Here is a 19,897-nt window from a genome sequence, read left to right on the forward strand (position 1 = left end):
TGGAAATTCTGGTAGCTCTTACCTAGCTTTCTGTACAATGACTACATAGACACTCTCTGATTGTTTGACGTATGTATGACTCTTCCCCTACCTCACTCCTAACCAGCTCCTTTAGAGAAGCAGCTGTGTTTTATTTATATTTGCACTTGCCACTGTGCATAGAATGGCCATAAGCTACAAGTGGTACTTAAATATACAGCAGATAAAGAATGAAGGAAATCACTCAATGGTTTAAATGAAGACTCAATGAGATGGCATACCTGAAAGCACCAGTCACTAGGCAAAAATAAATTTTCCCCTGTGCCTTACATAAGTCCAATGAGCTAAATTACAATCTTAACAACATTCATTAATGATGGCAGAATAAAAGTATTGCTGGCTTCAAGTAGAAAATTAGACATTCCTCTCTTTTTGTAACTAATGTGAATCTAAATAAGTTAAATGGCTGACTTCTTTTCAGAGACTCCTTCATGGACATACCAGAAACAATCATAAAACTGCTGTAGGTGGAATTCAGATGAAGAAATTTAAAGCTATATGCCAAAGGTCTGTACTTATGCATTTGCAGATAATTTTTGGTGGATGACCCATTCATTTGTCTTCCCGTCTAGGGAAAATATCTCAGCTGCCTAGGATAGATGAAGAGAATGAACAGGAGAAATGACTGTGTGCAGGTCTGGGCAAGGGACTGACACGGATAGGATGGATTTCAGGCAATCCCTTTCATAACCAACCAAACAAAAAAATCCCAAGAATTTACATGGATTCCTTACCCCACGGTACTGGCTTTCATTGAAAATCTGAGGAGGCAGGGGGTATCCTGTGGCTGGTCGACTGTTCTCAGGTACATTTTCTCTCATCCACTTCCGATTTTCTTCGTTGGCAGCAATGTCTTTTTCTTCAAATCCTATTTTGTTAGCTTCTAAAAAACCAAGCACATCTTGCTGTTTCTTCTTAATCTAGGACCCAAAGGATAAGAAAGTGTATTGTTGAGCAAACAGCTTCTGTTATTTTCAAATTCAAAAGAAGTCAGTGTTTGTGAACTAGCCTAAATAGAGTTAGACCGCGGCGAAGATTTGGAGTTTCACAGAAGATACATGATTTTCCCTTTATTATGTTGCTGTTAACAATGTCTCAGGTGGATTGAAGAGCTCTCAGACCACAGATGCTTTTGTCAACCTTTTGCTTTTTGTTGCACTGAAAACTCCCACATCTAATGATGAAAAAGTAAGGCTAACTGATGCATATAAATAACCTAAAATGCCCTTAACTGAAAAGTATGAATAGTGGGAAGATTTGTGTTCTGATTACCTACAGGCTTCTCTTACTTTCAGCTTCTGTTGAAAGACTTCACAAAGTGTACTAGCTGTCTTAACACACATCCTGTAGTGAACAGAGATGAATCTTTCCTCTATGTTGCCATGTATAATGTGCACCGACATTTCTGGCCCAAACTTGCAGGAAAAAAAATCTTTTGTCTTAATTTTTTAATTCCATTTGTTATTTATTTCTATTTAGATAACTTGGTTTTGTATTATAAAGAAATTTTAGCACTTATTTTTGAATATATGGATATTATTATTGCTTTCTAGAGTTATATTTTTAAAACATAAGTGTAAATAAAAGAATTAAAAACCTTTATATAGATACAGAAGTAGTACAACCCATCTATAATGTACATCCTTAGTTTTCCCTTAAATATCTGGGCAGAAAAGTGTACATTATACATGGCAACATACAGTATGTTTGGAATATACTTGTACCACTTTTTAGTCCTTAATATATGTTGCTAAGTATCTTTCATGTGTATCTGTGCCACTTCTTTAGCTAGTTTAACAGGTAGAGATAATACATTTTTATGTCTCTGAATCATACCTAGAAGAGAGTTTTAAAATAGTAAAATTAGTCCTGGCTGGTGTAGCTCAGTGGATTGAGTGCGGGCCTGCGAACCAAAGGATCATGGTTCAATTCCCAGTCGGGGCACATGCCTGGGTTGTGGGCCAGTTCCCAGCAGGGGACACAGGAGTGGCAACCATACATTGATATTTCTCTCCCTCTCTCCTTCCTTTCCCCTCTAGAGATAAATAAATAAAATCTTTAAAAAATATTTTTTTAAAAATAGTAAAATTAATACTTTAAGTTAGGCTTCTCCTCTAATATGCATTTTTTGAGAACCTTAATTCACATATCTATGACAATTTATTCAAATGTGAAACTCTTAACATTTCTGAGGTACACAGCATAATCAAACATTTCCTCATGGAGTTACACTAAAAAGACACATAGAGTAGCATCATCAGAAACATAAACTCAAAAGAAGCAGCCCTCCCAATGGAAATAAAAATGCAAATAAAAAACTTTCACAGTTACATCCTCTCTGGACTCACACCCGCCAAAGACACATATGTTGTATTTCTGTCCAGAAATACACAAAGGTTGTATTTCTGTCCTAACTTCCTTGTGATTGTGTGCAAGTAGTTTTTTCTCTCATCATGTAACCCCAAAGAAAAAATTCCCAATTTCTCCCAATAAGAACTGAAATTTGTACAGGCTATTTAGATCAGAGGATAGAATGCCCTTCTTTAAAGATCAGTTGGCAGGCCCTGGCTGGTGTAGCTCAGTGGATTGAGTGCGGGCCTGCGAACCACAGGATCGCTGTTCGATTCCCAGTCAGGGCACATGCCTGGGTTGCAGGCCAGTTCCCAGCAGGGGACTCACGAGAGGCAACCATACATTGATATTTCTCTCCTTCCCTTCCTCTCTCTAAAAAAATAAATTTAAAAAAATCTTAAAGATCAGTTACCAGCACAATCTGCAACAAGATAATTTTTATTTCCTTATTATCTTATAAAATCAAAATTTCAGTCCTAAACATAACATACATGTGACTGAAAACCATACATTGCAAGAACGATTAGGGATGGGTGTTATAAGAGTTCACAAAGGAATATAATTTGTATTTCCTACAGGAAAAAATATTCTGGCATTAAAAGGTTATTGATAAGTTATTTCCATCCACATGTTAGGGTTGGAAATTCCAGGTATCTTTCCTTCCAAAGACACAAAGCAGAGCTACTGAGGAATTGTTGTCTGGAGGAAAATAGCTGCTCTCCAGCGTCAGTAAATTCCTTGTATGTTCCTTTTAAGAGGAAGGAACATGACAAGGTATGTGCTTTAGAACAGGCCAGTATAAATGTTCAAATTTCAAAAGAAGAATGACACTTGTTATTATGCTTCAAATGGGAAAACAAGAGTCTTTTTCATGAAAGTGTGAGCCTACCATAAAACATTTAATGAAGGTGGGGTTTTTGTCTTGTTTTATAATTAACCTCTGGCACATTGTCTCACCTGATGCTTTAATGAACACTGACGAGTGGTTCCAACTATAGTGCACTGAACTCTAAAAGGATTACACAAAATTATATTTAGTAGTCATTTCAACACTGTATCTTGGGAGCCTGTTACATGTGTAAAAATTTTATCTGAGGTTCTTTAAAATGTCTGAAGAAAAATAGCAGAAATCCTCACACAGGATTACAATCTAGTAGTAAGGATGAGACATAAATTTAAAAGTTCTCCCTGACTGGTGTGGCTCAGTGGACTGAGTTTCATCCTGTGGAAAGGGTCTCTGGTTCGATTCCCAGTCAGGGCACATGCCTGGGTTATGGGCCAGGTCCCCAGTAGGGGGCGCATGAGAGACCACTACGCATGGATGGTTCTCTCCCTCTCTCCTTCCCCTCTCTTTTTCCTTCTCTCCCCATCTCTCTAAAAATAAAATAAAATCTTTAAAAATTCAATTACAACATGGTGTTTAAATATGAAGCCAAGACAGTTACCCATACAAAGTCGTTAGGTGAGAAGGGCCTACTGAATGTCAAAGCCAGTGAGGGCAAAACACAGAAGGGAGAGCAAGCACTCATTGCTATTATTTATGCCACTTAGACAAAGCTTAGTAATGATAGCACAAATGCTATATACTACATCCATGAATTCAATGTTTTGTTTTAGTGAAAGGATGATGTAAAGTTTAACAAAAGTTTAAATGGCCACCTGTGAAAACTGAACAAATGCGATAGCGTATTGCACTAGCGCAATGAAGGTGTTACTAGTACAAAACAAACTTGGAAACATTCTAAATGGACACTCACAATTTCTATGACTAAATTCTTACACATACTTAAGGCCTTTTAATGAATAAACAAGTGTATGGGTATGTATTTTGTCATTTTCCACAGGTTATAATGTGTTACCTAGTCAACTTCTGCAAAGACAAATTCAGATACATAGATTTCCTCCCATTGGTTCTGTTTATTTCAAACACTAACCCCTAAGAAGGGCCACTCTACCTTATAGGAAAATAATAAGCCTGTTTTTGCCTAGCCTGTGCCTAAGGATTTAACAGTGGGGTAAAGGAGAGTGAATAAATAGCATTTAAATCTGCCTTTTTATTCTTATTCTAATCTACTTACAAAATCTATCTAAAAGGAAAATCAAATCTGCATCTGCAGTGAGTCTGTTTGGCATTGGCCCACTGCAGTGTGAGCCCTGCATGGTCCTTTTGTGCCCAAAGCCATCTCTGTGTGTTTTTAAATGAATACTGTCAGGAGTCTGGAAGCCACTGGCTTCCTATTGCTTAATCCAATGGAATAACCACAGCAAGAGGCACTTGTTTTCAACTTGTCTATTTTGCAATAGTTTGAAAAATGCTTTGATCACAATCAGCCATGTAAAACTTACAATTCACAGCTCTTTATCAGCAAGTCTGCAATAACTCTGGGTTAAGATGACTATTAAGAATTTTCTTTGAAGGTCAGGGTGGGGTGCAGGGGCAGAGCGGAGAGGGCAGAAGTGGGGGTGGGAATGGGGAACATCTATAATAGTGTGAACAATAAATAACTTTTTTCTTGTTCTCCCACCTCTATCTACCTATACCTCCCTAGAGTTGTCTGGTGACAGACGTCCCAAAATGTGGCAGCAAAAGCACACAATCTAAGTTTTGCTATTTTCCTGCTGCCAAAAGAAAAAAAAAATCTAGTGTTATTGTTTCCTGTTTGGTTGCAATTCTTTTTTTAAAGGATTTTATTTATTTCTTTTTAGAGAGGGGGAGGGAAGGAGAAAGGGAGAGAAACATCAATGTGTGGTTGCCTCTCATGCACCCCCTACTGGGAACCTGATCTGGCCCACAACTCAGGCATGCTCCTTGACTTGGAATCAAATGGTGACCCTTTGGAGCGCAGGCCACAACTCAATCCACTGAGCCACACCAGCCAGGGCTTTAGTTGCAATTCTAACCACATCAAAAGAGATGTTAAGGCCCAAGTAATTTCAAAAACTGAGCCTGGTATGCAAAGAGGAGAAATTATATATTAATGGTAGTTTTTAAAAATAGCTAAGTCTTAATGTGGTCACAGTAAAGAGAATACAGTCATGCCCATTTTCTGGGTTAAAAAAGGTTTTCTTAAATAAGTGAAATAGTCCTAAATAACCTCGTCTATACAGCCTTTTGTTATCTGGTACTTTTATCTGCCCATACCTTTTTTTAGAGTCAGAAGGACCTTTAATGTCCCTCCCATTTCTTCAGAGATGGCTTTCTGTACACACACAGGGGGCCGTAAAATATGGAGCTCTGGGAGTACCATCCTACCTTAAAATTCTATCCTCTGATGCCTTAAACCCTACCATTACTGATTCACTACCTTGGCCTTCATAGAAAGGTCAGGCAGTGTGCACGTTTGGAAGGGAGGGAGCAACTGCCTAGAGACCCACAGGTAAGGAAGACAGTAAAGTTTGTCTGCCTTAGAACTGTTCCCATCATTGTTCCTGTCTAAACTTTAACAAGATCATGTGCAAAAGCAGCAGGAATGTCCTCCCTGGATCATCCCAAGAGGAAATTTCCAAACTTAATTATATGTTAGTAACTGGGTTAAGTTTTGTATAAGGTAAAGAGAAAGGAAGACTAACACTTGTTGAGTGCCTCCTGAGTATCAAACTCTTTGTGAGGCTATTTACACAATTCTGAAAGGTTATAGTATGATGATCCCCATTTTACAACAAAGGAAATTGAGGCTCACATAGGTTAAGGAACCTGCCTACAAAGTCAACACTTTTACTTGCCTGCACCAAATCACAAATCTAAATCTGACTGCAGTCCTATTCTTTTTTACTATATGCAGTACACACTAGAATTCCCCATTTCTAGCTGGGGAGACATGACTGACATATCTGAAAGATTTCCTTCTAAACTATATGACATTGACTAGACAGACAACAAAATTGAGATATGGTGTCTTCCAAATAGCCCTATTTATTTAATTCGAATTCCTAGTTGACCACAACGAATTCCTAAAAGCACCAATTTGTGAACTTGTTTCCACATAGGCAGTGTGTATGCAGAACAAAATGGATGAGGCTTCTTGTTTCTCATTAACTGCACGGAGAACAATGCAGCCTATGCTTTCCCTTTGTGAAGAAGTCAGCCACCTAATAGTTCTCAATGGGCAAGGGTGCTGTGGAGGGTATTGATTTCTGTACTTTAAATTTACAGAGAAACAGGCAAGAAAGTATAAAAGCATCAGACACTTCCCATTCTTTATTTTTTTTTTAAACCAGCAGTGTACCTATCACAAAAAAAGCCCAACAATCTTTCTAAGGAACAAAATGATCAGAATATAATGCACTGCTCACCTGGTAGTAAAAACAAGCTTTAATTGAGTCAGTAACAGACAAAAGGGCTAAAGTTCCTTCTGACTCTGGAAAAAAGAGTACGGACAGAGAAAAGCTGCAGATAAGAAAAGGCTTACAGATGAGGTTATTCAAAATTGACATAACCTTTAGTCAAGAAAAGCCCTTTTAATCCAGAATGCAAGCATGACTTTACCTTTACTTTTTGCAGGTGACCTTCATCCCCATATAATGTTATCAAGTGTACATGTGGAGAGTAGTGTTAGCAGGTTAATAAATGATAGACATAGATTTGACCAAGGGCTAAAAGCCACAAAACTGACACATAAACTGCAATCCTACTGCTGTTACACTGGATTCCTGTGGCCAATTTCAATACCACCCAAAGGCTTAATTTCAAGGTTCTGCATAAAGGACCTACTCTGGCTACATTTCTATGGATATGAGTTCCCCTCTCTCTCCCAGATCAGATGAGGTTACCTTTACTTTATCCTGAGCCTATCCCACTCAAGACTTCAGAACTTTTTCTTTGTTTCCTTCAATCGTAAGTCTCCCCTCTTTTCACTGATGCAATTCTAACCACTCATCCAAGTTCACCACGCCCCGGAAGCCTCTTCACTGGCCACTTCAGCCCTTACCCTTTGACTTCCTACAGTCTATAATACCAAGTTTAGAGCTTAGACAAATACATGTAATACCAATGCTTGCTAATCTCTTCACATGTCAAATTCTCATCTCTTCAATTAATTAGCTGATAACCACCTGAAAGTAGTGCTTTCATTTTCTAGCTGGACACAAAGATAATACTGACTGATCGAAATGTTGTTTTAAATTGAGCCCCACCAAAAATGGTTTTAGTTTTCTTTTATTTTAATAAACTTCAATTTTGGAAGAGTTTTAGATCTGCAGAAAATTTGCAGCGATAGTACAGAAAATTTCCAGAGAGCTGTCATTCTGTCTCCTCTTTTGTTATAATCTTACCTCACAGTGGAAATTGGTACACCACTGGTAATTAAACTCCACACTATTTGAATTGCACTAGTTTTCCCACTAATGTCCTTTTTTGGTTTCAAGCTCCCTCCCAGATATCCTTTTCAAGATACCACATTACATTCGGTCGTGTCTCCTTAGTCTCTTCAGGTCTGTGAGTTTCTCAGACTTTTCTTCTTTCTCATGATTTTGGCGGTTTGGAGGAGTACTGGCCAGGTATTTTGTAGAATGTTCCAGAATTCAGGTTTGTATGGTGTTTTTCCAATGATTAGATTGGAGCTAGGGAATTCTGGGAATATTGCAAAGAAGTGTCTTTCACATAAGATAACAGGGACACATGATATCAACATGACTTATTAATTGTGGTGTTAACCTTCATTACTTCATTGAGATGGTCTCTTCCATGTTTTTCCACTGAAAAAGTGACTATGTTTTCTACTTTCCACACTTTATGTTTTAGAAGGAAGTAAATAAGTCAATCATACGTCAAAGCTGCAAGAAAGTAAGTCCAGACATATAAAGGAAGCAAGGTGCTCTCTTGAGAACTCTTACAGCATACTGGAAATCTGACAATACTTTCTAGGAAAGTTTGAGAAAAGTCAGGTGGCTATAATCAGCAATTTATGAGAGCTGATTCAAAAGTAATGTACATCAGTCTTTGAAGGTGACTGGGTTGGATTGTTCAAAGATTAACTATTAACTAGAAATCTATCTTCAAAAGAAATCCCCTGTATTAAATATGTTGTGCACCAAATTAGATTGATGGGTTTTCCACAATAGATTGGAGAAAACTCCACCTGTTAGTGGATTTTAGTTATGCCTTAGCCACCTTTTTCAACATCAGATATTTTTGCTACTCTTAAAGTACTGATAACTGTGTTATTTTTCAATATGCCTATGTACTTCCATGTACCCAAGATTTCAGTGCAGGGAGATAACTGTTTAGAATTACTATTTGCACACAGACTCTTTCCATCCCCAACTAGCAAGGTAAGTCTTTTTTTTTTAAATATTTTATTTATTTATTTATTTATTTATTTATTTATTTATTTATTTATTTATTTAATATTTTTAGAGAGGAAGGGAAGAAGAGAAGGAAAGAAATATCAATGTAAGGTTGCCTCTCATGAGTCCCCTGCTGGGAACTGGACTGCAACCTAGGTATGTGCCCTGACTGGGAATCGAACAGCGATCCTGTGGTTCACAGGCCCGCGCTCAATCCACTGAGCTACACTAGCCAGGGCCGCAAGGTAAGTCTTTATTCTCTAAAATATCACTTGGAAAACCTAGAACAAAGTTGATTAGAAAATAGAACCCTCAGAAATCTCCAAAGGCCAAAAGAACATCTCACTGCTAGCACGTCCATGGTAGCATAGCAGCTAACATTAATGCAACCATACAGGGGTGTCCAACCTGCATGTGGCTCAGGGTGGCTGTGAATGCAGCCCAACACAAAATTGTAAATTTACTTAAAATGTGATGAGATTTTGTGTGATTACATGTCACAATGTATTTCATGTGTGGCACAAGACAACTCTTTTTCCAATGTGGCCCAGAGATGCCAAAAGGTTGGACACCCCTATAGGACTCAAGTGCAAAAGTTTCACAAGCATTAGAGTTTCTGGTTTCACAGAAGTTCTGGGTTCATCCAGCATAGAGAGACACTTTGGGGTATCAGAAGGTACTCAGTACTTATTCCCAAATTCACAGAAATTTCAAGTTGTGGCTCTGTTCAGAGAAGACTAGGAGGCAGATATTCTAATTAGTCATACCAATAATAGAGAAACAGCCTGGTTCTGGCACAAGAACAGACATGTGGCCCCGCCCTGGTGAATACCTAGGGCTCTGCTCCTCATACGTAAAGGGTGCAAACAGACCAAAACACTGCTGAAGAAGAACTCAAAGCCCCAGAGCCAATAACTCTAAGCGACCCAAAAATAGCCAACCTATCAGATGCACAGTTCAAAACACTGGTGATCAGGATGCTCACAGAACTGGTTGATTTTAGTCACAAATTTGAGGAACATATGAAGGCTACACTAATTGAAATGAAGGGAAATGCACAGGAAACCAATAGTGATGGAAAGAAAACTGAGATTCAAATCAAGGGAGTGGACCAGAAGGAAGGAAAAAATGACCAAACAGAAAAGAATGAAGAAACAAGAATTTTAAAAAATAAAATAAGGAGAGGCTTAGGAACCTCCAGGACATCTTTAAACGTTACAACATCCAAATTATAGGGGTACCAGAAGGGGAAGAGGAAGAGCAACAAGTGGAAAACTTATTTGAACAAATAATAATGGAGAACGCCCCCAATCTGGCAAAGGCAATAGAGTTCCAGGAAATCTAGGAAGCTCAGAGAATCCTAAAGAAGTTGGACCCAAGAAGGAACACACCAAGGCACATCATCATTACATTAGCCAAGATTAAAATGAAAGAGAGAATCCTAGAAGCAGCAAGAGAGAAGGGGACAGTCACATACAAGGGAGTTCCCATCAGACTGTCAGCTGATTTCTCAAAAGAGACCTTACAGGCTAGAAGGGGCTGGAAAGAGGTATTCCAAGTCATGAAATCCAAAGACCTACATCCAAGATTGCTCTATCCAGCAAAGCTTTCATTTAGAATGGAAGGACAGATAAAGTGCTTCTCAGTTAAGATAAAATTCAAGGAGTTCATCATCACCAAGCCTGTATTATATGAAATGTTAAAGGGATTTACCTAAGAAAAAGAAGGTAAAAAAGATGAACAGTGAAAGGACAGCAAACCCACAGTTATTAACAACCACACCTAAAACAAAAGCAAACTAAGTGGACACCTAGATGAGGAGCAGAACCATAGAAATGAAGATCACACAGAAGGTTAGCAACAGGGGAGTGGGAGAAGGAGCAGGGAGGAGAAGGTACAGAGAATAAATAGCATAGACGGTAGGTAGAAAATAGATGGGGGGAGGGCAAGAATAGTATGGGAAATGTAGAATCTAAAGAACTTGAAACACGTGGACATAAACAAAAGGGGAGGGATGGTGGGGGAGGGGTTTGCAGGATGGAGGGGAATGAAGGGGGAAATAGAACAACTGTAATGGCATAATCAATAAAACATATTAAAAATAAAATAAAACAGAGGTATTATTTTGGGTCTCAAAGAATTTATAAATCATAATTATAGGATTATAAATTCCATACTAGCAGATAATTTAAGGGATGGAATCTAGCCAGCCATTTCTTAATCAATGTCTGGCGTCTTTCTGCTTCAGGGAAGTGGGTGGATTAGGGCTGCACTAAGGAGGGGAAACAAAGGGACACAGAAACCTGACCTTAGGGTCTAGTAGAATTTCATACGTACCAGATACCTCCCTGCATGGCACCAAATGTAATCTCACTCTACAGCGTAATATAATGATAATTATTTATTAAGTGCTTTCTATGGGCCGGGTACTATATTAAGCCCTTTACATGCTTATCTTATTTAACTGTCACAATAATCTTATGACACAGCTGTTACTATTTTCATTCCAGATTCACACATAAAGAAACAAATGCTCAAATGGGATTAGGATCTTTTTCCAAAGCACACACTTGCCCAAGATCTGTCAGAGTGAAAAGCACCTCTTCAACACTACAGAGTAATGCATTCCATGTTTGTTATCTCATGCTAATTAGACTGTCAACTTAATGATGGCTCCTCTAGTGCATACATGGATGAGAATTCTTTTGTATCATTCTTAATTCCAAAATTTACCCTAAAGTAAGAGCAAGAAAACCTGTTGATTATTTCAAAGATTTTATATACAGGGTAGATTTTCCTGGATGATCCCTTCCATTCTTTGCCACTCGGAAGTTCTGTGATAGTGAAACAGAGAAACATGCCAACCAGCAATAAAAGCTTCCTGGAACTTTAAATTTGGGTAAGAAGAAGTTACAGTGAAGAAGCAATGATTCATAAGAATTCCATTGCCTTTACCAGGATAAAAAAGTTGCATTCCCATTTAAAACTGGAATGCATTTGGACAAATGAACTGTGAAGGTGAGGACCTTTTTGCTTCCAGAAGAGTCAGTGACTTCTCACCACAGGTGGCAACGGGAAATGAGAGCTAAGGCAGAAACAGGGTAACAGTTACTTTAGTCTGTTCTGGTAGTTTTGGGAGACCCCTTAAAGGAAAAGTTTTCCTTGAAACAAATCATACTAACTTTTATAATCCATTATCAAAACTAAACATTTGTGACAGGTGCTGTTCTAACAATTATGGGCCTTCTGTTCCAAAAAAAATTCATACTAAGGTTACACTAAGAATTTAAAATGAAAGAAACAAGTTCATTCCAGCCTCTACCTCCCTGTACTGATTGCTATTATTATCAATGAGTTTCTATACAGATTTTAATTCTCTTTAGAGCTCTGTCATAATAGAAGGAAGGGAATTAGTTTGATATATGAAAAGGTATAAAATGTTGGTAATTTTATAGTCAGCCAAGGTGCTCTCCAAATCACTACCTCTCTATGAAAAAGATTCTGGCAGTAAGCAAACTTAATTTCAGAAACTACAGCTTTCCCTTAAAGCCGCACTTCCTGAAAACACTACAGGGCTTCTAATTCTGGTCACACATATTTTCCAGGCAGCTTTCCCATGTAAGGATAAGCAAAAACACACAAATCCTCCAAGAGGCTGATGTAAGGTCACAGGGCAGGCGTATGAGAACCAAATATGGTAGCTAAATTCTCCAGCTCACAACAGATACTTTTTTTAAAGGGCTGTAACCACCAACTCCAAACTATCAGTCCCCGAATCACAAGAAAATAATACGCAATTCATCTGTTCTTATTCAAGTTAACTGGGTGACAAGTATAAGCTAGTCTGCTGTGTATAACATTAGCTCTGCTTATTTCTTCTTTTCCTTTTCCACTGCAAGAAAGGCTACTGTGAAATGTGCTGCTAGAGTGGACACAATTGAACAACAGGGTATTGCATCTGGATAAACGTGTTAGGTCCAATATGCTCCTTTACAGAAGGAAATGTCAAATTCACAAATGTCTCAGGTGAATAGCCTCTGCCTCATTGTAGGGAAGGCACTGTCCTACACTAAGGACAAGAAAAATATCCATATAAGTGACAGCATTTTCTACTAAGAAAAATTCCTGAGGGGATCCTTGCCCTCATTTGAACTCCAGGATAGAACAACACCCTGACATCTGGCCCATAATCATAGAAGATAATTTCTTCTACTTCATACTACCCAACCTCTATGATTAAGAGTAGGTAAGGTTCTATCCTTCTTTCCAATGATAATAGAATTTCAATCAGCATTATCACATCCCTTGGCAATTCTGAAGGTTGTTTATTCAGTTAAAGTCAAATAACATCAGACCATGAAAACAGTCACATAAAAAAATCAGGTAATTTAACTTCTGGATTCTTAGTTTAAGTAAATAGTGTGAAGCAATAAAAATCATGTGCCTGAAGAGATGATGCATTGTTTTGGTGTATTTTTGTTGTTACGAATTTGTGTTTTAGTGGTACTGAAAATTGCCTGCATATCCAACAGACAAGGTCAAGTGAATAGTGCTGTAGTCATTTGAAAGATTACAATGAACACATTGAAATTGACCACTACATGATTATGTAGCAAGAAAAAAATATTGTAATGAAATGAGTGGACAATAAGTTTAGACAATCATGTATTTACTATGATTCTTTGAAAAAGAATTGTATATGTTTTTAAAAGACTAGACAGGAACTGAAACACAATTATGACTGCTTACGTATAATAGGAGTGAATGCATAGCACTTTGCTCAGGAGATGAATTGAGTGGTGGTGGGATCATGAGATTATGGGACTCCCGCCATGAAATTTTCCTAGTGGTGTTATATTGTTTTATATGAGTTTTAAAAATGATTCAAAAATCAATTCATGTATGTTGAGCTCTTAGTAGAGGCAGCATAGTGTCATAGAAAGAGCACATACTGTGGAACCTGTGGTAAACACACTCTCATGTTGCCCTGCATGATCTTCACTTCCTGGTGTACACTCTATAGTATAATTCCCTTCCTAGAATGGGGACAGAACCTGTTGCTTGTTTCCAATCAACAGAATATGGCAAAGGTAATGGGATGTCATCCTAGTGGTGATGCTCTGTCATCCAAGGCTTTATCTTTCTAGTGGACTCACATTAAAATCTTTCCCTCCTTTGTTGGCTATGAAGAAGCAAGATACCATGAGTACTATAGTCTCAAGGAAATGAATTCTGCCAACAACCACGTGAGCTTGAAAATGGATTCCTCTATAGTGGAGCCTGCAGAAGAGAAGTCAGTCCTGTTTGACACACTGATTGCAATCTTGTAGAGTTATGCCAGGACTCCAGATCCAAAGATACTGTGATATAATAAGTGTGTATTGTTTTAAGCCTTTAAATATATAATAATTTGTTATACAACAGAGAACATTAAAATATACAGTGCAACTGACTTGGGTTTCAATCTCAGGTCCACTACTTATTATCTGTGTGGTTGAGTTGGTTAATCTCTTTGATTGTCAAATTCCTCACTCAGCTGAGAGTAATACTCACCTTCCAGAACAATTACACAGGAAAGTATAGATAACAGAAGCAATGCACCTCTCACACTGCCTGCCACAAAGTAGGCTAGATTATAAATTATAAGCTCTCTCATAGCTAGAACCTTGTTTATCCTCATCATTTTATCCAGTGCTTATTATCATATCTGACCCATACCAAGTGATCTATAAACATGCAGCAAATGAATGGTAGCTAAGTACATTTCTTGAACCCTAGAGTCAATTTCCATAAAAGATACCCTACCTTACTATAAAATTGCTCTTTTTCTTAGATCGGCTACTTTATCTGGCATCTATTAAACTGCTCTAAATGCGAAAGATTTACCACTCCCAACTGTCAGATAAATATGCAGCAGTAAGAAAAAATTCCAAAGTCAAAGCAACTTGAACCACAAACCCTTAGACTCACTACACTCTTCTAGTGTTCACTGCAAAAATCTAGCAACATTTGTTTCTGTGAAAAGGGGAAGACCAAAAATATTGTGAAACAATAAGTAAGGAAGTCATTGACTTCATTTGTGAAAGTCCCCAAAATCATTTTATGAAAAAGACCAATCAATACTTACATATACAAAGACACATGCACATTCTCAGAAATGCAAATTCTAATGACTCTAGGTGGAAACAAATTTTTTTCCACTTCTCTTTACTTTTTAAAGAGAAAGGAAGCTGTTTCATACACTAAAAAAAAAAAGATTTAATCTGTTCATTATTAGAAAGGAGGGAAGGGAGGGAGAAAGAGAGGGCAAGAAACATCAGCATGTGGTTGCCTCTCATCTGCTCCCCCACCTGGGACCCAGGGTGCAACCCAGGCAGGCATGTGCCCCAACTGGAATCAAACCAGCAACCCTCTGGTTTGCAGGCTGGCACTCAGTCCACTGAGCCACACTAGCCAGGGCTATTCTGCACACTTTCTATTGCATTTTTCAACCCAATAAACATCTCTTGGCTAAAACTTAATTCTCTCTCAGTACAATAAAAGTATTCTAAAGCAATGGCTTTTTCAAATCCAAGAGTGGTATTATAATGACAATAGAAAAAGGGAAACAAAACATGAAGAATGACTGAGCAAGGTTTAACTACTTCTAATGATCACTCAAGTAAGGACAGAATCTCAACCTAACACCTACCAGGAAGCAAAACATCAAATGCAGGGAAGAACCAGAATCCTTTTGCACATTGATCAAATTCATGGGAATGTCACAAACTGCCCCAATTCAAGTTAAATTCAATTTATTGACTTAAAATTACTATTCTATCAAATGCATAACAGGAGATATCAAGTCTTTCTACACATTATCTAACTGGCTAATTTTTACAAAGGATCCTGTCAGATTTTAGATCATATGGTCAGCTTCCCAAACAATGAAAACCTTGTGTAACTAAATAGCATGCTTCATTAATGTCATATGCCGAGGCAAGTAAGCATGGCTTTATTCTTTTTTTACACAGTGAAAACAAACATGGCACTCAACTTTCAGCTAATTCTCAATTGTAATTATTCAAAGTAAAGGATTTTAAGTGGCCTTCCATGAACATATGACAATTGTATTTTTTCTTTTTCTCTTTAAAAGATTTTATTTATTTATCTTTAGAGGGGAAGGGAAGGAGAGAGGGAGAGAAATATGAATGTATGGTTGTGTCTCATGGGTCCCCTGCTGGGAACTGGTCTACAGGGAACCGGCCTGCAACCCAGACATGTGCCCTGACTGGGAATTGAACCGCGATTGTCTGGTTCGCAGGCCCGCGCTCAATCCACTGAGCTACACCGGCCAGGGCTTGTATTTTTTTCCTTTTTAAGGAATTTGTGAGAATCTCCACAAAAAAATGTATATTACTAAATGGTGTTTAACTATCTAAAAGTTGTTTATATGAATGTTTTTTTGAACATTGTACAGGCTCCATTGGCAGATAATTCTTGGTCCAAGTGACCTTCACACTAAAAAAAAAAAAAAAATTCCTGTCCTTGGTTCTTTTCTCTAGACCCATATGGGAAAATAACTACCACGAACCAGATGATGGCAGGTCCATAGTACAACTTTTACATTAAAGGGCTGCCCTTGTCTTCAGGAAACACACAAAAACAACCAACCAAAAATACTACCTTTTCAGACTACCCTAACTGTAGTACTGCTTTTATTCCTCTATAGTTGGTGAGGTGATAACATTTTGTTGCAAATGAAATTAAATACTTTCCTTTAAAGGAAGCATGGTAATTCGGCAAATTCTGTGTCCTGGCCAAAACAAATTAATTTGCCATAAGAAAAATAACTACTCTGAAGCCTTAGCTGAGGAGTGTGTTCCAGATGAACATGCCAAAGAACACTATGAATGTACTCCCAGCACAAGCCAATAAAGCATGTTCTAAACTGTCCAACTGAGAAGAACCACCATGCATTACCTAATTAATTAAATAAGACCACGATCAAATGGTTTGAAGAATTAACCAACTACTAAATCAAGGTTGCTTAAACAAAAGAGGCTTGGATCATACCTTTCTGTGGACTTGTACCATGAGTGACTTTATGTGGCATTTAATTGCCACTGTTGTTATTTGGACTATGACCATCAAGAACAACAGCCTGTCTAGCAATAAGAACTACTGTGAAGAATGGTGAAGACACCTGATGTTTTTACCTTACTTGCAAACTAACAAGTAAATCTACCACAGTTTTGAAGATAATGGCAGAAAATATGAGGCTTCTGGGTCACAACAACTGTAGTAGTATTAGCATTGTCTTATACCTGTTTCTTGATACTCAGTTCCTACAGGGTGACACCAGAGGCCACATTAGGGAACCCAGGTCTTTTTTTACTGGGTTCCCTTTTCTTGAGAGGCAGACACTACCTCATCTTTCAAGGTTGTTTGCATTCTTGTAAAGGTTATATAGGACAAAGGTAGTCAGTGCCTTTGCTCACAAGAGGTACACCAATGCAAAAGACCCATGGAGAACTGTCTACCAACATCTGCCATTATGAATATAGTCAATAATATTGTAATAACTGTATGGCATCAGATGGGCACTAAAATGATCAGGGTGATCACTTTATATATGTCTAATCATTATGTTGTACACCTGAAGCTAATATCGTTTTTTTTAAATTTTCAATTACAGTTGACATTCAGTATTAAAACTAATATAATATTGTATGTAAACAGTAATTGAAAATGAAAAAAATTTTTTAAATGAAACCTATTTGGTCATAAGATTCTCAGCCTTTAGAGTTTTCTGCAGGGGATGCTAATATGAATATCAAATGTAGCTTTGTGAAATGAAAGCTTATTATTTCATCACCTGGTTGAATAGAAAATTATGGGAGTTAAGTTGTGTAGCAATTCAGTTCAAAATAGAAATCATGGATTCTTCAAAAATCCATCAGGCCAGACTGATTTCTTCTACCTCCAGGGATAACACATTCATTCAAGAATCCCTCATAAGGTAGATTGTTTTTTGTAAAATCAATTCTTGTGATCTATGTTATATCTTTAACTTCTCTCACTGTAAAATCAAATATCTATATATATGCCAAGAGACAAAAAGTAAATCATGACCTCACTTTATTTTTTATTGTTGTTCAAGTACAGTTATCTCCAATTATACTCTAAGAATCCTGAAACAGCAGTTCAAATCATGACCTCATTTTAAGGTCTAGACAAGCTGCAAAGCATTTATTCTCTCTGTAAACATGCTTTTGCCTCAAGGATTTTGATCCTGGTTCAGGAAATAATTTATCAAAATAAATCTAATACTAACGGAGTTTTTTAAAGAAAAATGGCAGTTATTACTATAGAATCCTTACTGAAAGTAGGGAAAAGAAGGACTCTAGTGTCTGGTGTCAGTACTAAAATGTTACGTATCAAATTTGTTTCATTACTATTAGAAGCAAGCATAAGTTATCAAGAAAATTGCAGACATTAAAATACTCATTTTACCTTATGATTTAAAAAATTTTAGAAGATTTTATTTATTTGTTTGTTTGTTTTATTATTATTATTTTTTAAAGATTTTATTTATTTATCTTTAGAGGGGAAGGGAAGGAGAGGGGAGATAAATATCAATGTATGGTTGTGTCTCATGGGTCTCCTGCTGGGAACTGGCCTGCAACCCAGGCATGTGCCCTGACTGGTAATCGAACCACGATCCTCTAGTTCGCAGGCCCACACTCAATCCACTGAGCTACACCAGCCAGGGCTGTTTGTTTGTTTTGAATAGGAGAAGGGAGGGAGAGAGAAGGAAACATCGATCAATGTATGGTTGCCTCTTGTGTGCCTCCTACTGGGGACCTGTCCCTCAACCCAGGCATGTACCCTGACTGGGAATCAAACTGGTGACCCTTTGGTTTACAAACCCATGCTCAATCCACTGAGCCACACCAGCTAGGGCTACCTTATGATTTTTAAAAGTGTTCACTGGTTATTACAAAGGTGGCCAAAACCTACATAGAGTCCAGTAAAAATCCATATACTGAAAAGTGATGCTCAATTATAAGTCAGTTCCCAAGGTGAGCCAATAAGATCTATTCCCTTCATTAAGATTCATATGCACAGGGAAATAAATTATTGTAAGGCATCACCTAGTGATCTGACAATAGATAATTTCTTGAAATATATTTAATTGCCCTGAGCAACAAAGTCATTTAAACTATAGCACGTGAATGTTACTGATTAACCCAGTGCAATCTACCAAGTAATAACATCTCATTGTTATTTGTTATTTGTTGTAGCTTGTTTGCTTGATATGCAGTTTTCTTAAACTTTATGGTTCTTTTAAAAGCTCTCATGATAAATATTTGTAAATAATTCTTCATATAGAATCCTGCAACTTCTTAACATTAGGTTTGAGACACAAAAACACTCAGTGACTAGTTTTATAGAGGAATGGGGGAAAAACTCAGTAAATATTCCTAGCTTTCCAGAATATGTGGAGTTCCATTTCTCTTTGTGTAAAAGCAAATAAAAATGTTGAAAAATAGTTTAAACAGACTTGGTGCTATATTGGACCAAAGTAAAAGGGAATTTTTAAAAAACATTTTTTTCTATTTTCTTCAGGCTAGGTTTATATGAAATATCCTGGCAAAAAAATTCAAAGCCCCCTTCCACATATCCTGTGGATTAGTTCTTGTTCCACAGCCTGGCTCTTCAGGAAGCATAAAAGAAAAAGACACTATTTCTGTTTTAGAAAAAAATTAAATTTAGTAGGACACTAAAGTTAATTTGCCACACTACAGTAAAATGCTTGTGATAGCTGTATATTTTTAAATACTTATGTCATGTGCTAAAGATTACACTAAACACTTTACATTCATTATCTCATATTAACAGATGAGAAAACAGTTTTTAGAACAGTTAACTTTGCCCAAGAACACAGAGTTAGAAAATAGCAGAACAGAAATTCTATGTAAACAGCTTAAATACATGCTCTTTGCCACTGCATTATATGAATGGAAGTTATGTCATTAAGTAAACTGTAAAAAATAATTCCAGAAATTAAAAAAAATTACTAGCATATATTTTATTCTAAGGGTTGAAAGAGGGAAGCGATCAGTCAAGTCAATAAAAAGATCAAAGGCTTTAAAGAAATAGAAAACTACAGGATTAAATTACAAAATTTCTTTTAATACTTAAAAAATACTTTAAGCAGTTATTTCTAATACATTTT

The 19,897-nt window shown here is 37.2% G+C and overlaps 1 protein-coding gene across 1 annotated transcript in view; it reads right to left on the bottom strand.

Annotated features, from left to right (window-relative positions):
- The window catches only part of SH3BGRL (SH3 domain binding glutamate rich protein like), a 56,878-nt gene that overhangs the window by 6,404 nt on the left and 30,577 nt on the right, over positions 1–19,897 (bottom strand). Inside the window, exon 2 of the mRNA XM_037156540.2 lies at positions 774–959. Within this exon, the coding sequence (XP_037012435.1) occupies positions 774–959 (186 nt within the window). The remainder of the gene's footprint in view (positions 1–773; positions 960–19,897) is intronic.

Source organism: Artibeus jamaicensis, unplaced genomic scaffold (genome assembly GCF_021234435.1).
Source record: "Artibeus jamaicensis isolate MK-2021 breed Jamaican fruit bat unplaced genomic scaffold, CSHL_Jam_final contig_241, whole genome shotgun sequence".
Classification (NCBI taxonomy): domain Eukaryota; kingdom Metazoa; phylum Chordata; class Mammalia; order Chiroptera; family Phyllostomidae; genus Artibeus; species Artibeus jamaicensis.